General features: G+C 26.1%; 2 protein-coding genes across 2 annotated transcripts; one reads left to right on the top strand and one right to left on the bottom strand.

The window, feature by feature from the left end:
• The first annotated feature begins 3,525 nt into the window (after nt 1-3,525).
• On the top strand, nt 3,526-6,101 carry LOC126841638 (cytochrome P450 4C1-like). Its single transcript, XM_050578219.1, has 6 exons — nt 3,526-3,621; nt 3,752-4,043; nt 4,300-4,376; nt 4,451-4,640; nt 4,733-4,938; nt 5,994-6,101. The coding sequence occupies exons 1-6, from the start codon at nt 3,526-3,528 to the stop codon at nt 6,099-6,101; spliced, it is 969 nt and encodes a 322-aa protein (XP_050434176.1).
• Nucleotides 6,102-14,124: 8,023 nt separating this feature from the next.
• On the bottom strand, nt 14,125-21,935 carry LOC126841637 (cytochrome P450 4c21-like). Its single transcript, XM_050578218.1, has 8 exons — nt 21,891-21,935; nt 16,952-17,160; nt 15,998-16,192; nt 15,630-15,879; nt 15,203-15,494; nt 14,797-14,873; nt 14,533-14,722; nt 14,125-14,453 (listed from the first exon to the last, which is right to left on the bottom strand). Exons 1-8 carry the CDS (start codon nt 21,909-21,911, stop codon nt 14,125-14,127), a joined length of 1,563 nt encoding a protein of 520 aa, XP_050434175.1. The 5' UTR covers nt 21,912-21,935.
• Nucleotides 21,936-26,044: the final 4,109 nt, after the last annotated feature.

Below are 26,044 nucleotides of genomic sequence, written 5' to 3'. Positions count from 1 at the left end.
AAAATAAAATAATAAAAGTTAAAAAATAACATTATCTATCTAAACATTATGTTTGTTTCTAGTTAAGGTCAAATTAAAATGGATGTTATAACAATTGCATTTATATATTAGTTTTATTTAATTAGTTTATTTAATTAATTTTTCAAATTCAGATATTTGGATATTGGTAGGTTTTATTTTAGGCACATTTAACGCTTGAATCTAAAATCATACTATAAGTAGTTAGCGCAAGCATGGTATTAACTTTTAAAATTTTAAATGGGAACCAATAAATTTGTTGGACTATTCTGTAATCGATTAATATTTTAAATACACAAATGTTAAAAAAGTTTTTTATAACACACTGTTCAAAAGTTATTGCTATTTAAAGTTTATGATCGTGGTGTATATTATGAAGCATTTTGAGAAATATTCAAATCAGACAATCAGATTATAATTTAAAATGTATTATGTTTTAAACAAAATTGTGTAGTTTTTTAAAGTTAAGAATTCTAATGGAATAACTATCTTTAATTTAGAAAAAAGTACAAACACACAATAAAAAATTTTACAGCAATGCACCTTTAAGTTATTTAAAAAAAATTAAACATAATTGTATATGTAATATTCTTTTTCAAATTTAAGATTCTTTTACGATATTTTTAGGTCGTCTTAGGTCTTTAAGGCTTTATTGAATGCAATGAATTTAAACATGTGAGGTCAGCCGTGTAACTTTCGCTGTTCTCTAGTTGATCGATTATCAACTAAATAGGCGAACAAAAAAATTTTCGTAGGCCATATTAGGAAGTAGTGTTAAACCGCGGTTCAGACGCCAAAAAGATTCTTAAATCGCGACAGTTTGGAAGTAAAGTGGTTGAAAACAAGGTTTGGGTTATTAGATTAAAAGTTATTTAAAACTAAAATTTATATCTGGTGGAAGGGTGGAATGTTGAATTATTTTTATCTGAGTACAAAAAAACAGTGAATTTAAATACTATAACCTTTTATATACCTATACAAAATAAATAATATGCATCATAAAACGAAAATTGATAAAATTTCGGATATTGTAAGAGATATTAAATGTCTTATCCTTAATTAAAAACTATGTCAAGCCAATATCTTTGCTAAATTTATTAATCAAATTAAAAAATATTAGTAAATAATAGTGTTTATACAGTAGAAAGTTAGAACTACATAATACTTATGACAATAAAGCACGCATTTGTAAAAAAATAACAACTATACTTCTTAATACAATAATATTTTATACTTTCTGATAATATTTTATAACCTGTTGTAGGTCCAAATAGAACCTAGTCTCTTTCTAATATAGTGGCTTCTTATTTACGTTTTTTTTTAATTTGATATAATGTGTATTATTGCGTAACGTCTTTTTAGCTTGCTAATTAATTAAAAAAAGTATAATATACATATGTCAAAATTTCCTACTAGGTTATTTTGAATAACTCATTGCCAAACGCTAGTTTCCAAGTTTAATTAAAACATTTTTTTCAAGTTATTCAAAATTTACTGAAGCATATTATATAAAATTTAGGATGAAATATTTACATTTATATTAAAAATAAATATATTACTATATACTTTTAATTATTGAAGAGTTATTATCGAAGAGAAACCGTGGAAATAAAAATGAAATAACATAATATAATATACAATAAATTAAATTCCGAGGAAAACTTATATAAAAAACCAGATTATCAGAAATTTACTATTTGTGTTTAAAACTTACAATAGTGAATCCATAATATCAATATAAAGTACACACTACGAGTATATGACTAAAGAATTTCATCAGCAAAAAACATGAATTTTCCATTTCAACAAGTAAGTTTTACTAAAAATGTTAAATACATTTTATGTTTTGGTACTTTATGTAGTTAACCTTAACAAGCATATTACGTCATTAAATTTAAGAAAACATATATATTTACTTATATGAATATATATTTTGCTCGTCATGGATGGAATATAGAGTTTTTTTTATAATAGTACTATTAATATATACAACATTCTTTAGAGAAATATATACTAAGGTACGCTAAATTATATTCCAAGAAAAACTTGTATAAGGAACCAAAATTTAAAAAATGTAATATTTGTTTTAAAACTTACAACAGTGAAACCATAACATCATTAAAAAGTACACACTGTATAACTATATTAATCCATCAGGAATTTAGATTGATATGAGTCAAAAAATATTGTAAGTTAAATGTTTTTAATTCATATTTTGCTTATTTTTCAGATTTATAATATGAGTTATTTTCAATCCATTACACTTACTATCCTGTTAGTTATATCGATAGTAATTATTCAAAGGATAAAAAAACAAAGACAAATTACTTTGGCTGCTCAAATACCTGGTCCAAAAGGTCATTTTATTGTGGGTAACCTAACGATTATAACTCGAGGACAAGAAAAGTTTTTAGAGAGTATGAAACTGTTATGCAAGAAGTAAGTAATCGTGAATAATCATGTGGGGTTTTGTGGTATGGTTTGATCTAGTTACTGAAAAAATTTTTAATTTAATAAACAATTAATACGTGTCTCTTCCAATTTGTTGAATACTATAAAGACAATGTAGTAAGACTAGCTTATTATTATACAAGAAAGTAAATACTCTTAGTTTACTTGCATACATTTTGTGGGATAATGTAGCCTTGAACCAATGAATACCATCACGATTTTTTCAACGAAATGTGATGATCAATTCGGGAATAGTTAGCTTTTTACTGTGGCCCAAATTATTAACACAAATGTCTTTAGAAACACATACATGCTACAGAACTTTAAGGTATAATATATTAAAATTGGATTAAATGCAAGAATCTTTGATTGTGATTATTATGTTAATTGTTTAAATATATAATATATATATTTATAGACAAATTATAAAACGAGCTCTATATGTTAAAGGTACGAGCATTCATTATTTAAATATTGGTTGTTTAACAAGCTGGTTGTTTGTATATCCAACGCCAAAGATATAGAAATAGTAATGAATAGTGTCAATTCTTTTCAAAAGGATATACCTTATTCGTTAATTGAAGATGTTTTCTCGATGAAGGGGCTAATTACAACTAACAATGTTCATGACTATAAAAAAAACAGGTAAAATATTGTAATTTATAAATATATATAATCATTATCATCATGTAGCTGAACGGGCCATGCAGGGCCGACGCTGCATGAGATGTCAAACCGGCGACAGTGAGCGCTAACACACTGTCGCCTTACCCACTCAGCCACTCCTCCTATATATGATATATTATATAATATCATGATTATAAATATTTTATAAGAAACTAAGGAAACAAACTGTTCCTATTTTAAGGAGATGAATAATTAATAAAACGTACGTTATTTAGGAAAATTATAAATCAATGGCTAAAGTATTCAAATTTAAAATCATTGATTACTTTATTCTACGAAGAATATAAAGTTCTTGAACACATATTGAGTGAAAAAAGTAAAGGAAAACCAATTGAACTTGAAATAGGCCGATTTTTTGACCTAGCATCGATGGACACTATTGGTAGAACAGCGTTGGGACAAGAATATAATTCACAAAACAAAGAAAACCGCGATTTCCGAAATAGTTATGCACGTCTAGCAGAAGTAAAAATTATTTGTTTTTATTTTATTTTTTATAGTTGCCACATTAGATCACGCGAGACTGAGAAAATATTATTATGCTCTAACAATGTTGTAATTAAATTCTGTTATGCAGCTTACTGTTTTGTTTTAGATCGTTGCATACAGAATTTCAAGTCCGTGGTTTTATACTTCGAGTTTGTTTTCACTGTCGTCGAGAAAACATGAACAACGAAATAGTCAACATTTAATGCATAAATTTGTAAATAGTTTAATCCAGAAGAAAAAAGTCGAAATCAATGAAAAAGCTAATTCTACTATTAACGAGTGTCGTGATGAAGATTGTAGTTATCAAAAGCCTAAACATCTAATTGAAATTCTGTTAGCAAACGAACATCAAATAACACATAAAGAAATGGAGGACGAACTTATAACCATTATAAGTGGTAAGCAATATATTATTCAAATTCTATAGCGGTAAAAAGTAAATTTTAGCAATGTGTTCTAGCTTTTTTTTTTAGTTAAAAATATTGGTATTTCATTGATGCATTATTTATTGTTATGTTTCTGTTAATATACTTGTAAACCCTTTTAATACATTATATGTTCTACATCTCCTTCTCTTTAAAATCAAAACCCTACCACCAAAAATTACTATTTTAACTTACAATAAGAAGTACTTTTTCCAAAATTTTGTTTAAGCGGGACATGAAACAACTGCAAAAGCAAATTCATTAATTATATTTATGCTGGCTCATCATCAAGATGTTCAACAAAATGTAATTATTTCTGTAATAAATTACAAATCCATATTTGTAAAAAATTAAAATTATTTAATTATATTTGACCCTAGGTATATCAAGAAATAAATTCAATATTTTCGGATGGTGATTTAAGTCGACCGCCTACATACGAGGATTTACAAAAAATGGAATACTTAGAACGTGTGATCAAAGAAACCATGCGACTTTATCCAGCTGTTCCTCTAGTGCACAGACAAGTAGAAAACGAAATGATGATTGGAAAATATCTAATCCCGGCGGGTAGAACCTATTAAAAATAAAAAATAAATGTTTTTAAATTACATGTCTTCACAGAACCTAATTAATAGTAGTGAAATATTATTTTGTTACAGAGACAATTATTGCGATTCCCATTTATTGTTTGCATTTAAATCCACAAAGCTATAAGGATCCAGAAAAATTTAATCCTGACAACTTCTTACCTGACGTTTGTCGCAGTCGTCATCCTTTTGCGTACATTCCCTTTAGTGGTGGCACACGAAACTGTATTGGAATGAAATACGCAATGCTCCAAATGAAGACTGCGATATCTACTCTTGTAAGGTCCTCCCGTTTTTCGCCATCAGAAAAATGCCCTACGCCAAAGGAACTTAAACTATCGTGTACCATAGCACTGGAATTTATTAACGGATGTTACGTTAAAATAGAATCAAGAAAGTAATGAGTAGTTTATAGTATTTAGGTATTTTGTAACTGAGTAGAACTTACTGAGATTGTTTACTGTCTTAAAACCAAATTTAAATACATTTTTTTTGTTATTAACATAATTATACATAAAGAATCAAAACTCTATGAAATTCATAAATTCATATTACGAAGTGTTTTGTTTCTCAGGATATTTTTATTGGATTTCAATATTGTATATTAGGATGCATAGTTAACGAAAATATCTTAAATTAAAAAAATAAAATGGTGTAAGCTGGAAAATGATTTGGAGTAGAAAAAAGCACTGGGTTCTATGTACATTTTTTTTTTATTAGTATGTATTTATTCGAATAATTTAACACCCTTTCATATTTATCTTAATACTCTTTATGCTGATTGGCATTAGTGTACCGCAAAAACAAATTATACGATTTTAATTTATAATCAATATTATAACAATAATACTATTTAATATTAAATCGACAATTGTTATATCTAGTTGTATTTTATTTAGATATTGTTTCTACTGTTGCGATCAGAGGGCGTGTAGATGCAATGTTTTATTGATATTAACTAATGCTTGCTTCATTAAATCATACTGTTGTAATTGATAAATTAAAAAAAATTGAACTGAAGAACCCTTATTTTAAATAGGTCGCATAAAGTTAGTATTAATGATTTTATTTCTTCCGGAATACGTGTTATCGGTGGAGTCTTCTAGCGTGGGCACTTATCTTCATAACTATTCTAAATGTGTATCTATGATCTTGCTGATTTATTCCATCATTCTTGCTGTTTCTATTTGGCCGATGATGTAAATTCTGTACAAGTGTTGGTTGAGTTGTTTTTATTTTCGCAATTAGCAGGAGAATTTAAACAGAGTTTATAACTGGTGTGTTGTAAATTTCAAATGGTCTATGTTTAAAATATATCTCTAAATATTTTCAGATCACGTTTTGTCGTAAACGATCTTTTGAACTGTTTACGTATAATATAGATGGTGCTAATCTTATAAATGTTTCACATATTAAGGATCTTAGTATAAAACATCAATAAATTGTACATTTTTATTCCTATTCGTTTAACTTGATTTCACCATTATCATTTGCTCTTGAGTCCGTCTTCTAAAAAAAAAATATTTTTTAATTAAGTCCATTATGTTAGAGTAAGATAAAATTTGACCATCACGGCAGTCAACATCGCCACAGAAGTAAATCAAAAACTGTTTGATTTAATCAAATTTAATGAAAATTTTAAATCTTATTAATTTAACACGGGGAAATATTTTAGTTTAAGATTCTAGAAAATTCTTTTGATAAATGTAAATTTATTTCAACTTGTTGTGCTAATTTTTACAACATTAATAATTTGTCCTACAAACCTAGAGTTACTACTCGGAAGAATTGGTTCAGTATTAAAAAAAATACAGTGTTTCCAGACACAAAAAAGCCTACACTACAGTAAAACCAATACCTTCCCCGCTTTGCATCGAAGCTAAAAGTTACTTTTATAAATTTCAGTTATTTAAATCTCATAAAAAGTATTTTACTCACATGGTGGCGCATTCTGTTCAGACCACAAAGGTTTATTGTAATGGAAATAAACATTTTTATTGAGTACAAAAATTGTAACTAAAATCGTCGACATTTCAATAGTATTCCTAACGTGAGATTTATGTCACTATATTTTTGAAAAAAAAAAAAATGGGGAGGTCCCAAGAATTGTTTTGACAATTTCTTACAGTGCTGGTTTATCGATACCGTGCATGGTTTTGGCTGTACTGTTTTGAACAAGCTAATTAAAGGTTTGCGTCGAAGCGTTTAAAGTAGTTTAAAAGTAATTTTATCAGTTATATATATAATTCCTGTAGACCAATTACCTAACCGTCCTCAGTATGCTCTCCAACCTCACTGATTTGCAGTTTTTTGATAATTGTCTTAATAAATATACAATTACATTTTGACGAAAATCTTTACAATTGATAATAGTAGGTAGTATAAGTACACGGCCGAAAACAAAACGTTTGTTATAAAATATCTATGTCACGTGGCAAACAAAATATGTACTACAGTCGTTTGCACGGTGAAATTGTCTCTTTAACTATTCATAATAACTTTACATTAAACGTCGCATAAAACAAAATAATTTATTTTGCATAATAAGATTGTGTGTGTTCGAGAGACGGCCAGTCACAAAGCGGACATAGTTTTTTATTGGCCTATCAAGTAAATTACTTATATCATAAGAAAACATCAGCTTTATCTTTCATCTTCTTCATTGTAATTAATTTCATTCGTGTTTAGTGGTAATTTTTATAGTTTGTGTTCTTCTTTTGGGGGATAATATGACCTAAGCCAATGAAGTGTTTGCGATATGCATCTATTGCTTTAATCAAAGAACGAATCAAATTCAAAAACCTAATATTTATAATTAAATATATCGATGTTACCACAGTCAGTCGATAGTGAGGTAATTGTTTAAGATTGGCAAACATTTGAAAAATGTTACTTTTTTAAAGAAAAAAAACCCAAAAAGGTTTTTTGATATAAAACAAATGGTATAAAAAAATGTTGTACATATTTTATTCATCCTTGTAAGTATTTGATCTCCTTGGCTTTGTGTTGTAATGGGAAGCTAAATGTGAATATTTTTTTTTTAAAACTTTGTTGATTGCATTAACTGGTCACCACATTCTGAGTTGCTACGTAATTGGGTATTGTTATTTTCTATAAATGTATTTCATTCAACACAATTTACGTGCCGTTTCTACTGCGTGGATGAAATTTAAAATTACTTAAAGACATTTGTGTTATATTCCGAGAAAAGAGAATAAAAAACAGGAAAAGAGATTGTACTCGAAGGTTTGGAGGATGCATTTATGTTTGTTTTAGGTACATTTATTTTGTACTAATTTTTATTAAATTACTGTGTGTATACCTGTTTAAAACTTGAGGGTTATACCTTGTTATAGTCGACATTATTAGATAATTGGTATTTTAAACTTTTGTATAAAATATACAGATATTAGTTTAGATTATAAAGTAAAACATATTCCAATATACCAGTGATCGGAATTCACTGGCATATTAATTATATGTTGTTTCAACTTGACTTTATTTTTGTATAATACCTAACCTAACCAGATTTGTATCCATAAACAATCAGACAATTCTAAATAACATTTAAAATGTTTTCATAATAAATTAATCGAACAGTATTTTCTTTTATTTGAACTATTATTATTGTTGCTATAGTAGTTTCCAAAATAAACAAATTTTGATTGTTGATAATAGTCGTCAACCTTTACAAGACACTAAAGTTAGCATTAAACATCGCCTAATATTTTTTACAAACCATATTGTTTTACAGGGTTTCGTTGCCTCAAACATTTTAAAATTATTAATATTTAAGTATTAAAGTTTAAACTTAATACGGGCAGAGATTTTTATTCTCTTAAAGCAATACTCAACGAATTAATTGATTTAGCAAAGATATTGGCTTTACATAGTGTTTCATTAAGGATTAGATACTCAATAACTCTTACAATATCCGCAATTTTATAAATTTTCGTTTTATGATGCATATTAAGGTCTCAATTTTTTACAGAGTCCTAAGCTTCTTAAGCCTGAATCTATGTTTCAAATTTCAAAAGCCCATTATAAGAGGAAGCAGATAGGTATATGATGGTTAGAAAAACCGTGGGAATTGGTTCGTGAAAGTTACACTTGCATTGTTAGAATTTGGCCCGCGCACAGACGTGCGGTCTGTTATGACTAATTAGATAAAACTAATTTATAAACGCGATTGTTATCAAATCCATTTTAACTGGACATTGACTAAAAACCAAAATAACGTTTCGATAGATAGTGTTATTTTTTAAACTGCATTTTTTTATTAAAGTATTCTTTTATAATTTGTACATATGTATATTTGACTTGAATTTAAAATAATTTTTAATTGTATTTTAATACGTAATTGTTCATATTCTTATGATGAGGCATCATTAACTAAATGCATATATTTTATTTTGTATACATTTATAAATGGTTATATTTAAATTGATGATCATGACTTTTTTTTTCTGTTTAAAACATAATACATTTTAAATTATAATCTGATTGTCTGATTTGAATATTTCTAAAAATGCTTCGTTATATACATCACCAACTTAAACTTTAAATAACAAAAACTTTTGAACATTATGTTATTAAAAAGTCGTTTAACATTTTTGTATTTAAAATATTAATTGCTATAAGAATATCCCGAAAAATATAGGGGTTCCCATTTAAATTTTCAAAGTTGATACTGTGAATGCGCAAACTACTTAAGGTAAGATTTTGGATTTAAGTGTTTCTTGTGCATAAAATAATACCTATCATATGCAAAATTTGAAAAAAATAAATAAATTCTCCAAATATATTTGAATATATGATAAGTTTCTTATATTTTCAAAATTAAAGGTAATAATATTCTTTGTACCCGTTTTATGTTTAAACGTTAATACTAAAATCATGTTAACAATATAATATTTAAGGCAGTGAAACACTGTAAAAATATATGGTTTTCAATTAATAACAGACTATATTTAATGACAACTGGATAAAGATATTATAATCTTGTAGTTGGTAAAATGTCAATAATATTGTAAAATGTAATTAAAAATTTACAATTACATACTTTATGTTATTATTAGGGTATTTATTTTAAACACTATTCTTTCTTTACCTTATAAATAGTCACAACCTTTCTCTTGAAAAAAAAATTAGACATATAAGATGCCATGTGTTCTCTTTGCTGCTGAACGGAGAGGAATCATGCACTACAAATGATGACATCACAAAGAAATCGGAAACATTTAAGATGTGATTATAATGAATGCTATAAATACCTTGAACTGCTCGGATTACAAACATCGAAGTTATCAGAACAATGAACAAACTGCAAAGATACTGAGCTTATTAACACAATTTATTTCAGAAAGCTCCAATAACTGGGTCTCATTATGAGAAATGAGAGCTGAAATCCTATACTTCAATCCATTTTGTAAGGAAAAATATCACTGAAATAAGACCTGGCAGGAGAAGAAAACCGTGGCTTTAAAATTTAAAAGCATGGTTTGGAAATAATTATTTTTAGTGGTTCCGCCTTACCTTACCGACAAAGTGGGAATTCCAATTTATTAGAAAACAGACTAATACGTTAGTTTGCCATTTGTCGGTGAGTTTGAATTGGTACATAAAAACTGATTATTTATGGTTAATTCAATTAAACGATTTATACACAAATTATTTTTCCAATAATTAAAAATTGTATCTACATCTTAGGTTTGTATTGGTCGTATCTCGATAAATTTATATTTCAGCAGTCAAAACCTATAAACAATTTGTTTCTTATTTATTAAAAAAAAACATAAAACAAAGCTACTAATTAGTATTTAGTACGTTATCTGTGTATCATTTTTGTACAAATGCATGTCAGTGCAAGTAAAAAACTGACTTTTTAAAAAACTAAAAAACCTAGAACACTAAAAAAAAAAAAATGTTTAATAATGTAAACAAAATGAACATGCTTGATTCTTAAAGTTGTCTACATAGTAAATTGTATCCTATTCCTACGTTTAACTACATACAATGTCATTTATAGTCTGTTTATCACACGTGTGGTAGTCGCAATTATGCACTGGTTCCTATAACACATAGGCTTAGGTATAAAGAACACAAATAAGGAACATAAAAAACCAAGAAGCATAGAAATGTCCTTTTACGGAACAATTATTGGATACTAATCATAGCATAAAACCATTTACAAATTTAAATAGTTCTAAGGAACTTAATATTTGAGAAGCAATAGTAAATTTCTGTTATAATGTCTTCTTAAAAAAGGATTTTGTTTAATTTTACTCACGATACCTCATTATATTAACTTTGATGTTTGTTAGTTAAATTTTAAATACGCGAAATGAATAAACAGTATGTTTATTTTGGTAGTTTACATTATTTTTAATATAAATTGCTAATTTTTAAAGTGATGTTTGTATAATTGTATATTGCTCTACATTTTAATAAAATAAAACTATTTTTTTAATTAACCTTGGGGTTTCATTTTAGCGATATACAATGTGTTCTTGGAAATTTCCCAGTGGAAATTAAATTTTATCTTCCTAGTGGGAAGTTGTCATACATATATATTTTAACAACCAATCAAATTTAAATAAAAACCTACTACCATATTACACTGGGAAATTTATTTCAATTTTACGTATCTTGAAAGATACATCGACAAGTTAAGGGTTAAATTTAATTAACACAAATTATATTTATGTGAGTTGTAAGAGACTGACATTACTCAATAATCAAAAAAACAAATATTTTACATTTTAATATGATTAAAAATGGTTTGAAAAACTTGTGGAGTTTTATTGACTGTAAATATACATGTACAAATATTATAAATGCGTATTTTAATACTTGAAGTTTCAAGTTTATGGCAGGAGGAAGGTTGAGTGTAGTATTATTTTTATCTCCGCGCATTTCCCAACCGTTATTCCCCTCCCATCCTAACTTTAAAACTCATGTAATTTTAAAAATAATTCTCCGAAACTGGTTACCGACCAGTTTAAATTCCTAGTATATTATCCTCAATTTAAGAATTTAATAAATTATATACGTTGCCATTTCAGTTTTAAAAGTAGCTATCAAAAAACCTAAGTTGGGAGGGGGATAAAAACAAAAAAAATTATGAAAAATTGAGATCACACTGTATCACAAAAATGTGTAGAAAAATATTTTAATTTCTTATTAAACCCTATAAATTATTGAGTGGTTCACGATAAGTGGATCGCCCTGTATACTTTTATATACAAATTATAAACGGGTATTTTAATAAAAATTAATTTAATTTTAATCAAATTTTTGTAATTCCATATGATATAATCAGGGGTTCGGAATTCGTTCCTATTTGACTCATTTCTCTTTTATGTCACGGAACAAATACCCGGAACTCGTTCCTCAAGATATTCATTCCGGAACAAATACCCGGAACTCGTTCCTCAAGATATTCGTTCCGGAGCAAATACTCGGAACTCGTTCCTCGAGATATTCGTTCCGGAGCAAATACCCGGAACTCGTTCCTCAAGATATTCGTTCCGAAACAAATACCCGGAACTCGTTCATTGAGATATTCGTTCCGGAACAAATACCCGGAACTCGTTCCTTGAGATATTCGTTCCGGAGCAAATACTCGGAACTCGTTCCTCGAGGTATTCGTTCCGGAACAAATACCCGGAACTCGTTCCTTGAGATATTCGTTCCGGAGCAAATACTCGGAACTCGTTCCTTTGATATTTGTTCCGGAACAAATAAAATGTAATTGTTCCTTGTCATTATTATATAATTTATTAATGGAGCAAAATGTATTTGTTCTACGTATTATGTTGTTTCGTTCGAGTTTATTGAAGGTGCAAATTTTTTTTGTTACTTTATTCTTTGTGTGTGGTATTTTAGAAACAATAGCCACATTAATGTAAGTTAAATATTAATTAATTTAAGTTAAATGTTAATTAATTTACCAAAAGATTATAGTTAATGCATTTAATATAACAATCAATGTTATTTTCAGTGTACACAAATGTATATAGTATATACATGGTGAAAGTTAACCTGTTAACTGTTAAATTTCATTCCATTTAAACCTGACAACTTCTTACCTGACGTGTGTCGCAGTCGTCATCCTTTTGCATACATTCCTTTTAGTGGTGGCACAAGAAACTGTATTGGAATGAAATACGCAATGCTCCAAATGAAGACTGCGATATCTACTCTTGTAAGGTCCTACCGTTTTTCGCTATCAAAGAAATGCCCTACTCCGAAAGATCTTAAATTTATTGTACCATAGCACTGGAATTTAGCAACGGATGTTATGTTAAAATAGAACCAAGATCGTAATTGGTAGCAATTACGAATTAAAATATTTCCCTGTCTTAAATTAATAAGATTTAAAATTTTAATTAAATTTGATTAAATCAAACAGTTAATTAACTAGTTTTTGATTTACTTCCGTGATGATGATGACTGCTGTGATGGTCAATTTTTATCTTACTCTTTTTAAAGAACTCTAACATAATGGACTTAATTAAATAATATATTTTTTTTAATTGACGCACTAAAGAGCAAATGATAAAGGTGAAATAAAGATATACAAAAAGGAACAAAGTACAAATTATGTGATTTACACCAATCAATTACCTTTGATTGCACTATTAACAACTCAACACACGAAGATCACATCGGCCAAAAACAAACAGCAAGAATGATGGAAAAAACAGTATCATTTATTAAAAATACGATGAATAACGATGGAGTTAAGTGAATACCGGAAGAAATAACATTATTAATACTAACTGGATGCCACCTACCTGAAGCTTATAAATCAAACCAGTTAAGATAAGGGTTCTTCAGTTCAACATATTTTAATTTACCACACAGAACATTTCAATTTAATGTATCAACGTTTTTTTATATTAATAAAAACTGCATCTACATGCCCTCTGGTCACAACAGTAGAAACAATATCGAAATAAAATACAAGTAAAATTAACAATAGTTGATTTAATATTAAATTGCATAATTTACTATTTGTATAATATAGATTATAAATAAAAATTGTAATATTCGGTTTTTGGTAAACCATTGATAATGAACATAAAAAATAATAAGATACATATTTATTTGCTATTTATAATAATTATAACCATTATAATATATAAAAAGGTGTTAAATAACTTTAATAAATACATATTAATTATAACTAATGTACATAGAACCAAGTGCTTTTTTGTACTCCAAAACATTTTCCAGCCCATAACATTTGATTTTTTAAATTTAAGTATATACCCTTTTAAGATATCTCCGTTAACTATACATCTTATTATACAATTTTGAAATCCAATAAAAATACCCTGAGAAACTTTTAATAATTTTAATAACAAAAAAAAGGGTATTTAAATTTGGTTTCTAAAACAGTAAACGATTTCAGTAAATTCTACATAATTAAAAAATATGTAAATACTATAAGCTACCAATTACGATCTTGGTTCTATTTTAACATAACATCCGTTGCTAAATTCCAGTGCTATAGTACACGATAATTTAAGATCTTTCGGAGTAGGGCATTTCTTTGATGGCGAAAAACGGTAGGACCTTACAAGAGTAGATATCGCAATCTTCATTTGGAGCATTGCGTATTTCATTCCAATACAGTTTCTTGTGCCACCACTAAAAGGAATGTACGCATAAGGATGACGACTGCGACACACGTCAGGTAAGAAGTTGTCAGGATTAAATTGATCTGGATCCTTATAACTATGTGGATTTGAATGCAAACAATAAATCGGAATCAAAATAATAGTGTCTGTAAATAATAATATTTGACAACTATTAATTAGGGACATGCAATTTAAAAAAAATATATTATTTTTAATAGGTTCTACCCGCCGGGATAAGATATTCTCCAATCATCATTTCGTTTTGTACTTGTCTGAGCACTATAGGAATAGCTGGATAAAGTCGCATGGTTTCTTTGATAACGCGTTCTAAGTATTCCATTTTTTGTAAATCCTCGTATGTAGGCGGTCGGTTAAAATCACCATCCGAAAATATTGAATTTAATTCTTGATATACCTAGAATCGAATATAATTAAATACTTTTAAATTTTAATAATTATGGAATTGTAATTTATTACAGAAATAATTACATTTTGTTGAACATCTTGATGATGAGCCAGCATAAATATAACTAATGAATTTGCTTTTGCAGTTGTTTCATGTCCCGCTTAAACAAAAATTCATTTAAATAACGTTTATTTAACAGAATTTTGGAAGTAGTTCTTATTATAAGTTAATATTTTATTTTTTTGGGAAGGGGAGAAAGTTTGAATTTGAAAAGAATAAGATGAATTATTTCCTTTTATTTTATCATTATATGTATATTTTGAGTGCAACATATGATGTTTTGACTTGATGTATACAAATATTACCAGAAACATAATAATATATAATACATCATTAAAATACCAATATTTTTAACTCCAAAAATAAGCTAGAACACATTGCTAAAATTTACTTTTTACCGCTATAGAATTTAAATAATATATTGCTTACCACTTATAATGGTTATAAGTTCGTCCTTCATTTCTTTATGTGTTACTTGATGTTCGTTTGCTAACAGAATTTCAATTAGATATTTAGGCTTTTGATAACTACAATCTTCATCACGACACCCGTTAATGGTAGATTTAGCTTTTTCATTGAGCGCGACTTTTTTTTTCTGAATTAAATCATTCACATATTCATGCATTAAATGTTGACTATTTCGTTGTTCATGTTTTTTCGATGACAGTGAAAATAAACTTGAGCTTAAAAACCACGGATTCGAAAGTCGGTATGCATAGATCTGGAATTAGAAAAAAAACAATAACCTCTTTAACAGATACTTAATAACAACATTGTTAGTCCAAAATTGTATCTTCTCCGTCCCATTGGATTATTTTGCTACAAAAATGTAAAATAAAAACAAAACATTTTTTACTTCTGCTAGACGTGCATAACTATTTCGGAAATCGTGGTTTTCTTTGTTTTGTGAATTAAATTCTTCTCCCAACGCTGTTCTTCCAATAGTGTCTATCGATGCTAGTTCGAAAAATTGGCTTATTTCAAGTTCCATTGATTTTCTTTTACTCTTTTCACTCAATATGTGTTCAAGAATTCTAGATTCTTCGTAGAATAAAGTAATTAATGATTTTAAATTTGAATACTTTAGCCATTGATTTATAATTTTCCTAAATAACGTACGTATTATTAATTACTCATCTCCTTTAAATAGGAACAGTATGTTCTATTTGTTTCTTACAAAATATTTATAACTATAATATCATACTATATACAACAATAATTTACCTGTTTCTTTTATAGTCGTGTATATTATTATTTGTAATTAATCCCTTAATCGAGAAAACGTCTTCAATTATCGAATAAGGTATATTCTTTTGAAAACAGTTTAAACTATTCATTACTTCCTCTACATCATCGGCGTTGGATACACAAACAACCAACTTGTTAAAAAACCAAAATTTAAATAATGAATGCTTGTACCTTAAACAAAATGAATTCATTTTTAAAATTTGTCCACAATTACTTATATTACATATATAAATAATTAACACAATTATCATAGTCCAGGTTTCCCTATTTTTTTCTAACTTGAATAGTTTCAATGGGAAGTCTTTAAAAAATCGTCACGGTAAAAGGCTATCAGCTATCTCCAAAATGATCATCAAGAGTATTTCGTTGAATAGTTATTATATTAAATTAGAAATATCGTGTTTTCATCCATAAATGTGCGGTTTTTACTATATTGCCTTTCAAAAGTTATAAAAATGTGTACTACAACAAAAATTTACAGAAATTTTCATATCTACAGATTTTAACTGACGTTTAGACTCATATACTCAGTATGGCCAATACAGCGGAACGATGACTATCAATCCAAATATAAACTCTGCAATAAATCCGAAAAGTCAGCAAGACATTGGAGACATGAACACATTAAAAAATGTTTTTAATAATATTTCAATACCTAATGTATAGTTTTAATAACTCCATAAAAAATTATCATATTCGTTGAAATTGTTTTTCATCTCATAATCATGTTTAGTTTGGTGTAGGATCACGCTATTCCATCAAATATTTGCATGTAAATTACGAGCAATTACTTCTTGTATAGTAATAAGCTGGTTTTTACTATATTGTCTTTATAGATTTGAACAAATTATAACTCAAAAACATTTTTTCGGCAACTAGACCACATTATATCACAAAACATATTGTAAATGCTTATTTATGATTACTTACTTCTTACATAATTGTTTCAAGTTCTTTATAAACTTTATTTGTCGTCGAATTAAAATCGTTAGGCTTCCGACAATAAAATGACCTTTTGGACCAGGTATTTGAGCAGCCAAAGTAAATTGTCTTAGTTTTTTTTTCCTTAGCAAAATTACTATCGAAATAACTAACACGATAGTAAGTATAATGGAATAAAAATAACTCATATCGTGTATCTGAAAATTAAGCAAAATATAAATTGGAAACATTTAACTTACAATGTTATATGGCTCAAATCAATCTAAATAGAACATAAATAAAACATATTTTATCATTATGTATTCAAGAAAGAGACCAAATGATATGGTTGCTGTTGTTATTATTTAGTTAAACATTATAATAATTTTATGTACTTTATAATGGTATTATAAAGTATAACAGTGTTTCACTGTTTCAAACACAAATAGTAAATTTCTCATAAATTGGTTCATCAATTTAAATACATTATAAATAATAACTATTTTAATACATCGCAGTAAAGAAGATGACGGTAGAAATGATTACACTTAGCATTTGTAGCTAAAAATATATTTTGTAACAGGGACGAGCTTGCTGATTCAGGGTTGACTGATACAAAATATTAATCTTAGTGTTCATATATGATACAAAATTTTGTCAACTCATTACATTTTAAAAAACATATAATTATTGTACTAAAAAATATAGTTTAATAACATATAATTAAACATACACAATTGTGAGTAATTTTTTTTTAATTACTTTAAGGTGTCATTCTTCTATATTTGATATTGTGTATTTGTACACTAAATTAAAGTTAGTTTTCCATTTGAATTTTTATTTCAAAGATCACAAAATAGTTAATAATGTTTCTATAATGTTTCATAATAATGTTTCTGGCCGTTTTAAGTTTAAACTTTAATACTAAAATAATATTTATGATTTATTATTTGAGACAATGAAACAATTGAAAAAAAATTAACAGGTGGTATATTTTAATGTCAAATTTAGTGCCTTGTAATAAGTTATGGTCAACTACATAAAGTACTAATTCATAACTAAAATTTAAATTTTAATTGTCTGATAACAATTATTATCTGATTTGAATATTCCTAATATTGCTTCTGTATAGAGCAAGCACTAACAAAAACTTTAAATAGCAATAACTGTTGAACAGTATGTTAACTAAAAGTCATTTAACATTTTTGTGTTTAAAATAATATTTACTTACATAATATCCCAAAAAATATATGGGGTTCCGGTTTAAATTTGAAGAGTTACAGTAATTTAGAACTATTTAAGGTAAGAATTTAATTTAAGCGTTATAAAATAACACCTAACATCCAAAAGTCAAAATTGTAAAAAAAACAATGGCGTCTGAAAAATTGCCCAGTTTCTAACATTTTGAACTATTTTACAATGTTTTATGGCTCAAATAAATTTAAATATAATACAAAAATTAAATATTTTATCATTATGTACTCAAGATAGAGACCAAAGGAATATTATGGTTGCTGATGAAATAATATAGGTATAAAATAAAATAATATTATGTACTTTTTAATGATATTATTGTTACACTATTATAAGTTTGAAACACAAATAGTAAATTTCTCATAATTTGGTTCCTCATAAATGTTTTTTTCTTTAAACTAAATTTGTGTAATGGTCGACAACCAGCTTTAAATAATCATTTTTTAAGTTATTTCATCTTAAAATTTTGAATGAGAGGTGGAGTTTCGTTGAGTATTGCTCACACAGTTTAAGGCTAAAATTAGTTTCTAATAAAGGTTAACTACTTAAAGCACTCAAACATTAAATTGGTAGTGAAACTTACTTGTTGAAATAAAAGAATCATGTTTTTGGAAGCCGACAAAATAATACAGTAAAATAATACTATGTACTCTGTAATGATATTTTGACTTAAAACACAAATGTAATGAACCAAATATATTATCTATGTATGGCTATTAATTTGTGTTCACACTAATTTTAACATCAATTTATTCACTTTCAATTATTACATGGCAATCAACTTTTTTTATATTTTTTCCTTGTTTTTGTATTATTTATTTCCCATAACTAATTTGAAACACTCTAGGTATAATACTGTTGTAAAAAAAACACATCAATGACTTTTAAGCTTCCACCATATAATTTATATATAATTAACTCAATTCTTATTATAATCACACCAAAATTATGTTTAAAAAAAATTAGAATTATGATGGTATATAAGTTCTTCTTGGTATGTAATTTAGTGTATATATTATTATGTCAATTAGTTTTTATTCCCACAGTTTCTCTTCGATAATAATTCTAAAATAATTAAAAGAATATAATAGTTTTTTCATTTTTAATATAAATGTTAATATTTGATCCTAAATTTAATAAAATATGCATCATAAAATTATTAAAGGTAATAAGACTTTTACATTTTTTAATTACTGAGCAAGCTAAAAAACATTACGTAATAATACACAATAAATAATTTAACCTCCGAGCAGTGACGCCTTTGAGAATCTCGTTGGCGGATGAGCTGCGGTGTTAACACCGCCCAAGAAGATATATTTTGTTTTTTCACCTACCATGTTGATAATCTATCAACTAAAAAACAGGGAACGTTACACAAGGTTGACCTCACATGTTTAAACGCATTGCATTTAGTAAAGGCATAAAGGTTTAAGGTGACCTATAAATGTCGTAAAATAATCTCAAATTTGAAAAATAATAGTACATACACAATTATGTTTAATTTTTTTTAAATAACTTGAAATTGTAATTCTATTAATTTATTATTTTGTGTTTGTACTTTATGCACAAAGTTAAAGATAGTTATTCTAGTAGAATTAGCTGCGAAAGTTTTATTTTATTATATTATGCATATTGATATAATTTTATCATATGAAATTACAAAAATTTGATTAAAATTAAATTAATTTTCTTTAATTTTTATTAAAATACCCGTTTATAATTATTAACCATTTATTCCAAAAATTTTGACTGGTCGGTAACCAGTTTCGGATAACTATGTTTAAAGTTGTCATAATTTTAATGTTAGGATGGGAGAGGAAGTGCGGTTGGTTTGAACAGTATTTTATAAAAAACTTTTTTAACATTTGTGTATTTAAAATATTAATCGATTACAGAATATTCCAACAAATTTATTGGTTTCCATTAAAAATTATAAAAGTTAATACCATGCTTGTTATCACTATGTACTCAAGATAGAGACCAAAGGAATATTATGGTTGCTGATGAAATAATATAAGTATAAAATATACAGCACGAACATAAACTTTAAAAAGCAAAAATTGTTTTAAAGTATGTACAGTATTATAAATTCGTTTAACATGTCGATGGTCAGAAGGTAAAAGAGCGTAAGCGACAAATTTTTCAAAATTGACTTTTTTGGATAAACAGCATAATTATATATGATCGCATTGTCCGATAGGTGAGTACACAGAAAACCAAACACAATGAAATGTTTTGTGATAGTCTGGTTGACCAGCGATTCATATCTACAGATTACCGACTTTTCAAACACACCGTCATGACAGATAGGTCGACAGCCCTAAATAAATAAGTGGCTAACGAATGGCTATTTAACCACAACAATAAAACCGTGGTACAAGGTTGATAACAGTACTATAATGATAATACATAATATTATTGTCTCCAATCTAGTTACATAAATATTAATCTAACTAATGTACATAGAACCCAGTGCTTTTTTGTACTCCAAAACATTTTCCAGCCCATAACATTTGAAATAATATAGGTATAAAATAAAATAATATTATGTACTTTTTAATGATATTATTATTGTTTCACTACTATAAGTTTGAAACACAAATAGTAAATTTTTCATAATTTGGTTCCTCATAAATGTGTTTTTCTTTAAATTAAATTTGTGTAATTGTCGACAACCAGCTTTAAATAATCATTTTTTAAGTTATTTCATTTTAAAATTTTGAATGAGAGGTGGAGTTTCATTGAGTATTGCTCACACAGGTTTAGTACAGATAATTATAACACTATTCTCCATTTTTCTACCCATCTTAAGAATAAACTTTAATACTAAAATACTATTGATGATATACTATGTGTGGCAATAAACCACGTAACTGTAATAAAATTAAGGTTTTTAATTGAACAGATTTTATTTAACGTTAAAATTAGTTTCTAATAAATATTAACTACTTAAAGCACTCAAACACTAAATTGGTAGTGAAACTTACTTGTTGAAAGCTTTGTGGATTTGAATGCAAACAATAAATCGGAATCAAAATAAATTGAATCAATTTAAACATATAATAAATAATAACTATTTTAATACATCACAGTAAAGAAGACGGCGGTAGAAATGATTTTAAGGTAATAAGACTTTCTTCGCCTATACAGACATTTAGTATTTATTACTATAAATATATTTTGTAACAGGGTCGAGCTTGCTGATTCAGGGTTAACTGATACAAAATATTAATCTTAGTGTTCATATGTGATAAAAAAATGTTATCAACTGATTACATTTTAAAAAACATATAATTATTGTACTAAAAAATAAAGTTTAATAACATATAATTAAACATACACAATTGTGATTATTTTTTTTTTAATTACTTTAAGCTGACATTTTTTTATATTTGATATTGTGTGTTTGTACACTAAATTAAAGTTAGTTTTCCATTTGAATTTTTATTTCAATGATCACAAAATAGTTAATAATGTTTCTATAATGTTTTATAATATTGTTTCTGGCCGTTTTAAGTTTAAACTTTAATACTAAAATAATATTAATAATTTATTATTTGAGACAATGAAACAATTGAAAAAAATTAACAGGTGGTATATTTTAATGTCAAATTTAGTGACTTGTAATAAGTTATGGTTAACTACATAAAGTACTAAACATTAAGTGTATTTAATTTTTGGTAGTAAAACTTACTTGTTGAAGTACCAAAACCATGTTTTCGGTGCTGATGTAATTATATAGAAATACAGTGTGTGAGTTTTAAACACAAATAGTAAACTCGTGATTTTCTGTTTCCTTATATAAGTTTTTCTTGAAATTTAATTAAGTGTATATATTATATCAATTAATTTTTTTTCCACGGTTTTTCTTCGATGATAATTCTACAATAATTAAAAGTATAAAATAATTGTATTATTTTTTGTATAAATTTAATTCAGCTTGGATACTATCAATGATTTATTCTAAATTACCCAGTAGAAAATTTTGAAATATTTAAATTATACATTTTTTAATTAATTAGCAAGCAAAAAAACGTTACGTAATAATTCACAATAAATAAAATTAAAATAAAACGTAAATAAGAAGCCGCTATATTAGAAAGACACTAATTGTAAGTTCTATTTAAACCTACAACAAGTTATAAAATAATATCAGAAGTTATAAAATAAAATTGTACTAAGGAGGATAGTTATTTTTTTCACTATCATTTACTAAAATGTTTTAATTGATTTAATTGATTTATACATAAATACACTGACATTGTTGGAATTTTGATCGCGCACAACTAATTAAATAAAACTAATATATAAATGCAATTGTTATAACATCCATTTTAATTTGACCTTAACTAGAAACAAACATAATGTTTAGATAGATAATGTTTTTTTTTAACTTTCATTATTTTATTATAATATTCTTTTATAATTTGACCATGTGTATATTTACAGTTAATATAACTTGTATTTAAAATAATATTCAATTGTACTACAATACGTATTTTTTTTCATTCTTATGATGAGGCATCATTAAACATCTAAATGAATATATTTTATTTTGTATAGGCATACAAAAGGTTATAGTATTTAAATTTACTGTTTTTTTTACTCAGATAAAAAAAATTCAACATACCACCCTTCCTCCAGACCAAAATTTTAAATAATAAGAGGAGTTTCGTTGAGTATTATTTATAGGTAATAATAATATTTCTATCCGTTTTAATTTTAAACTTGAAAATATGGTTTTAAATTATTAACAGAATATATTTAATGCCAACTTTAGTGTCTTGTAAAGATTACTACATAAAATACTGTAATATTAAATGTATTTAATTTTGTCAGTAAAACTTACTTGTTGAAGTACGAAATCCATATTTTCGGTTGCTGATGAAATTATATAATTATAAAGTTTGTAAGTTTTAAGCACTTATAGTGTTGGGGGGGGGGGACTAATCTTGAAAGACATTACTTTTCCACCCACCAAAAAAAAAAAAAATTTAGCATTCTTTAATACATAACTCTTCAAATAATGTTATATATACACACTTGATGATCAAAATATATTATATTTATGTTCATTAGATATTATTCACATTCAATTTAATATTAATTTGTTCACTATAGATTTTTATTTGGCAAAATTGTTTTCCGCTTTTTTTATGATTTTATTATTAATATTTTAATCTTATCATTCTTATACAACATTTACATATATTATTTTTTTTCCCTTAACTCATTTGAATTTAATTTACAAAATTTACTAAAAATTAAATTAAATTTAGTATGTATATTTTGTCAATTTAATTTTTTATTTCCACTGTTTCTCCTCGATTCAGACATTTTAACGACATATTATTTTTAATATAAATGTAAATATTTTATCCTAAATTTAATGTAATATCTTCGTTAAATTTTGATAACTTGAATCAATTAATTTAGCTAATCTTGGAAGCTATTGTTTGAAAATGTGTTATTCAAAATTACCCAGTAGGACATTTTTACATAATATTTATACCATAATTTTTAAATTAATTAGCATTTAAAAAACGTTTCGTAATAATACACATTATATAAGATTAATAATAAAACGTAAATAAGAGAGTTAAAAAACCGTGGGAATTGGTTCGTAAAAGTTACACTTACATTGCTGGAACTTCTTAAGAACAAATTCTTAACTTTAAAAAACTACAAAATTGTGTTTAAAACCTAATACATTTTAAATTATAATCTGATTGTCTGATTTGAATATTTCTAAAAATGCTTCATAAAATACATCACGAACATAAACTTTAAATAGCAATAACTTTTTGAACAGTATGTTATAAAAAACTTTCTTAACATTTGTGTATTTAAAATATTATTCGACTACAGAATATCCCAACAAATTTAGGGGTTCCCGGTTTAAATTTTAAAAGTTAATACCATGCTTGCGCTAACTACTTATAGTATGATTTTAGATTGAAGCGTTAAATGTGCCTAAAATAAAACCTACCGATATCCAAATATCAGAATTTGAAAAATCAAAATCAACTCTAAAAATTGGCCGTTTTCTTCGTGTTTTAAAAAAGTTACAATGCAATATGGCTAAAATCAATTTAAATATAATACAACAATTTTTTTTTAATATTAGGTATTTAAAAACGTGACATAAGGCATGTTATGATTTAAAAATTTTGAAAATAGGTAGAGCTTTCTTGAGTATAGCTTATAGGTAATAATAATCTTTTAACCCGTTTTAAGACTAAATTTTAATACATTTATAATGTTGACGATATCATATTTGAAGCTATAAAGCACTGTCGAAAAATATAATTTTTAATTAATATCAGATGCCTACTTTAGCGTCTTGTAAAGATAAACTACAGAAAGTACTAAAACTTATTAAAAAAAAAAAAAAAACGTAATGTAAATGTATTTATTTTTTGTAGTAAAACTTACTTGTTGAAATGGAAAATTCATGTTTTTGGTTGCTGATGAAATTATATAGTTATATAATTTTACGGAAATATATCATTTTCACGTTTCGTTGAGTATTGCTTAAAGGTAATAATAATCTTTCTACCCGTCTTAAGCTTAAACTTTAATCCTTGAATAATGTAAACAATATAATATTTGAGGCAATGAAACTCTGTAAAAAAATACGGTTTTAACAGAAGATATTTAATGCCAACTTGAGTGTCTTGTAAAGAATAACTAAATAAAGTACAAAATCATTCTTTATTATGTTTTTTTCTCATAATGAATTTGTACATTTAACTTTTAAATGAGGAATTTCAATGACACATACTACACTATATTAAAGGACTTTCATTGTTTCATACTAAAACCTATACATAACCATATCGCACCTCCGCTTGAAAATTAACATATCTCAAAAAACATTATTTTTGAGATTATAGCATATTTTAAATAAATATCATATCATTATTGTGTAAAAACGTCAAGTTTATTATTATTTTTTACCGATAGATGACGCGCGTCACTTATGGTATAACATTATTTTACATTATGTTGTCTTTTTTTAAATGACTTTATTAAAAATGGCATTTTTCCAGTTATGTCACTTTTCAAGCGTGGCTGCGATATATTAAAAAAATAACTATATTAAAAAAATGTATTACAAATCACAATAAAAATTGCACACGTCTGTTTTATTAGCTAATTAAATATATTAACCAAATTCTTCTTAAAATCAAATCAAATTTATTCTGAACAAAAAATTAAGGATTATAGTATTAATATACTAATTTCATAAAAACATTATAAGATGTTGTTATTATTTTTATAATTTTGCTATATTTTCAAAGGGATTATTACTGGCTTGTGTCAAACATTAACTTTTATTTTTATACTTCTAAAATGAATACACCTATGTAGAGCGACATAATTTTAAATGTATTAGCAAAATTATCCTTAAAATCAAATCAATTTTAGTTGAACAGGAAGCACACAAATCTCCTGTTTCGGAACAATTATTGGATACTAACCATAGCATAAAACCATTTACAAATTTAAATAGTTTTAAAGAACTTAATATTTGAGAAGCAATAGTAACTATCTGTTATAATATTTTCTTAAAAAACGGTTTTGTTTAATTTTACTCAAGATACCTTATTATACTACACATTGGTATTTTTTAATTAAATATTAAGTTTGGCTCTTTAGCCTGTTAATTTACTTTTTAAAATATAATACAAATACGCGGAATGAATAAAAAGTATGTTTATTAAAAAATAGTGTGAACTACCAAGTTGCTCATTTTAAAAACTATTGTATAATTGTATATTGTTCTACATTTTAATAAAATAAAACAATTGTTTTAATTAACCTTGGGGTTTCCTACTAGCGATA

The sequence above is a fragment of the Adelges cooleyi genome, unplaced genomic scaffold (genome assembly GCF_023614345.1).
Source record: "Adelges cooleyi isolate 19-005CV unplaced genomic scaffold, UGA_ACOO_1.1 ACOO_flye_CR_arks_rails_tigmint_CR_PRNA_40, whole genome shotgun sequence".
In the NCBI taxonomy this organism is placed as follows: Eukaryota; Metazoa; Arthropoda; class Insecta; order Hemiptera; family Adelgidae; genus Adelges; species Adelges cooleyi.
This window is presented reverse-complemented; position numbering and strand designations above follow the sequence as displayed.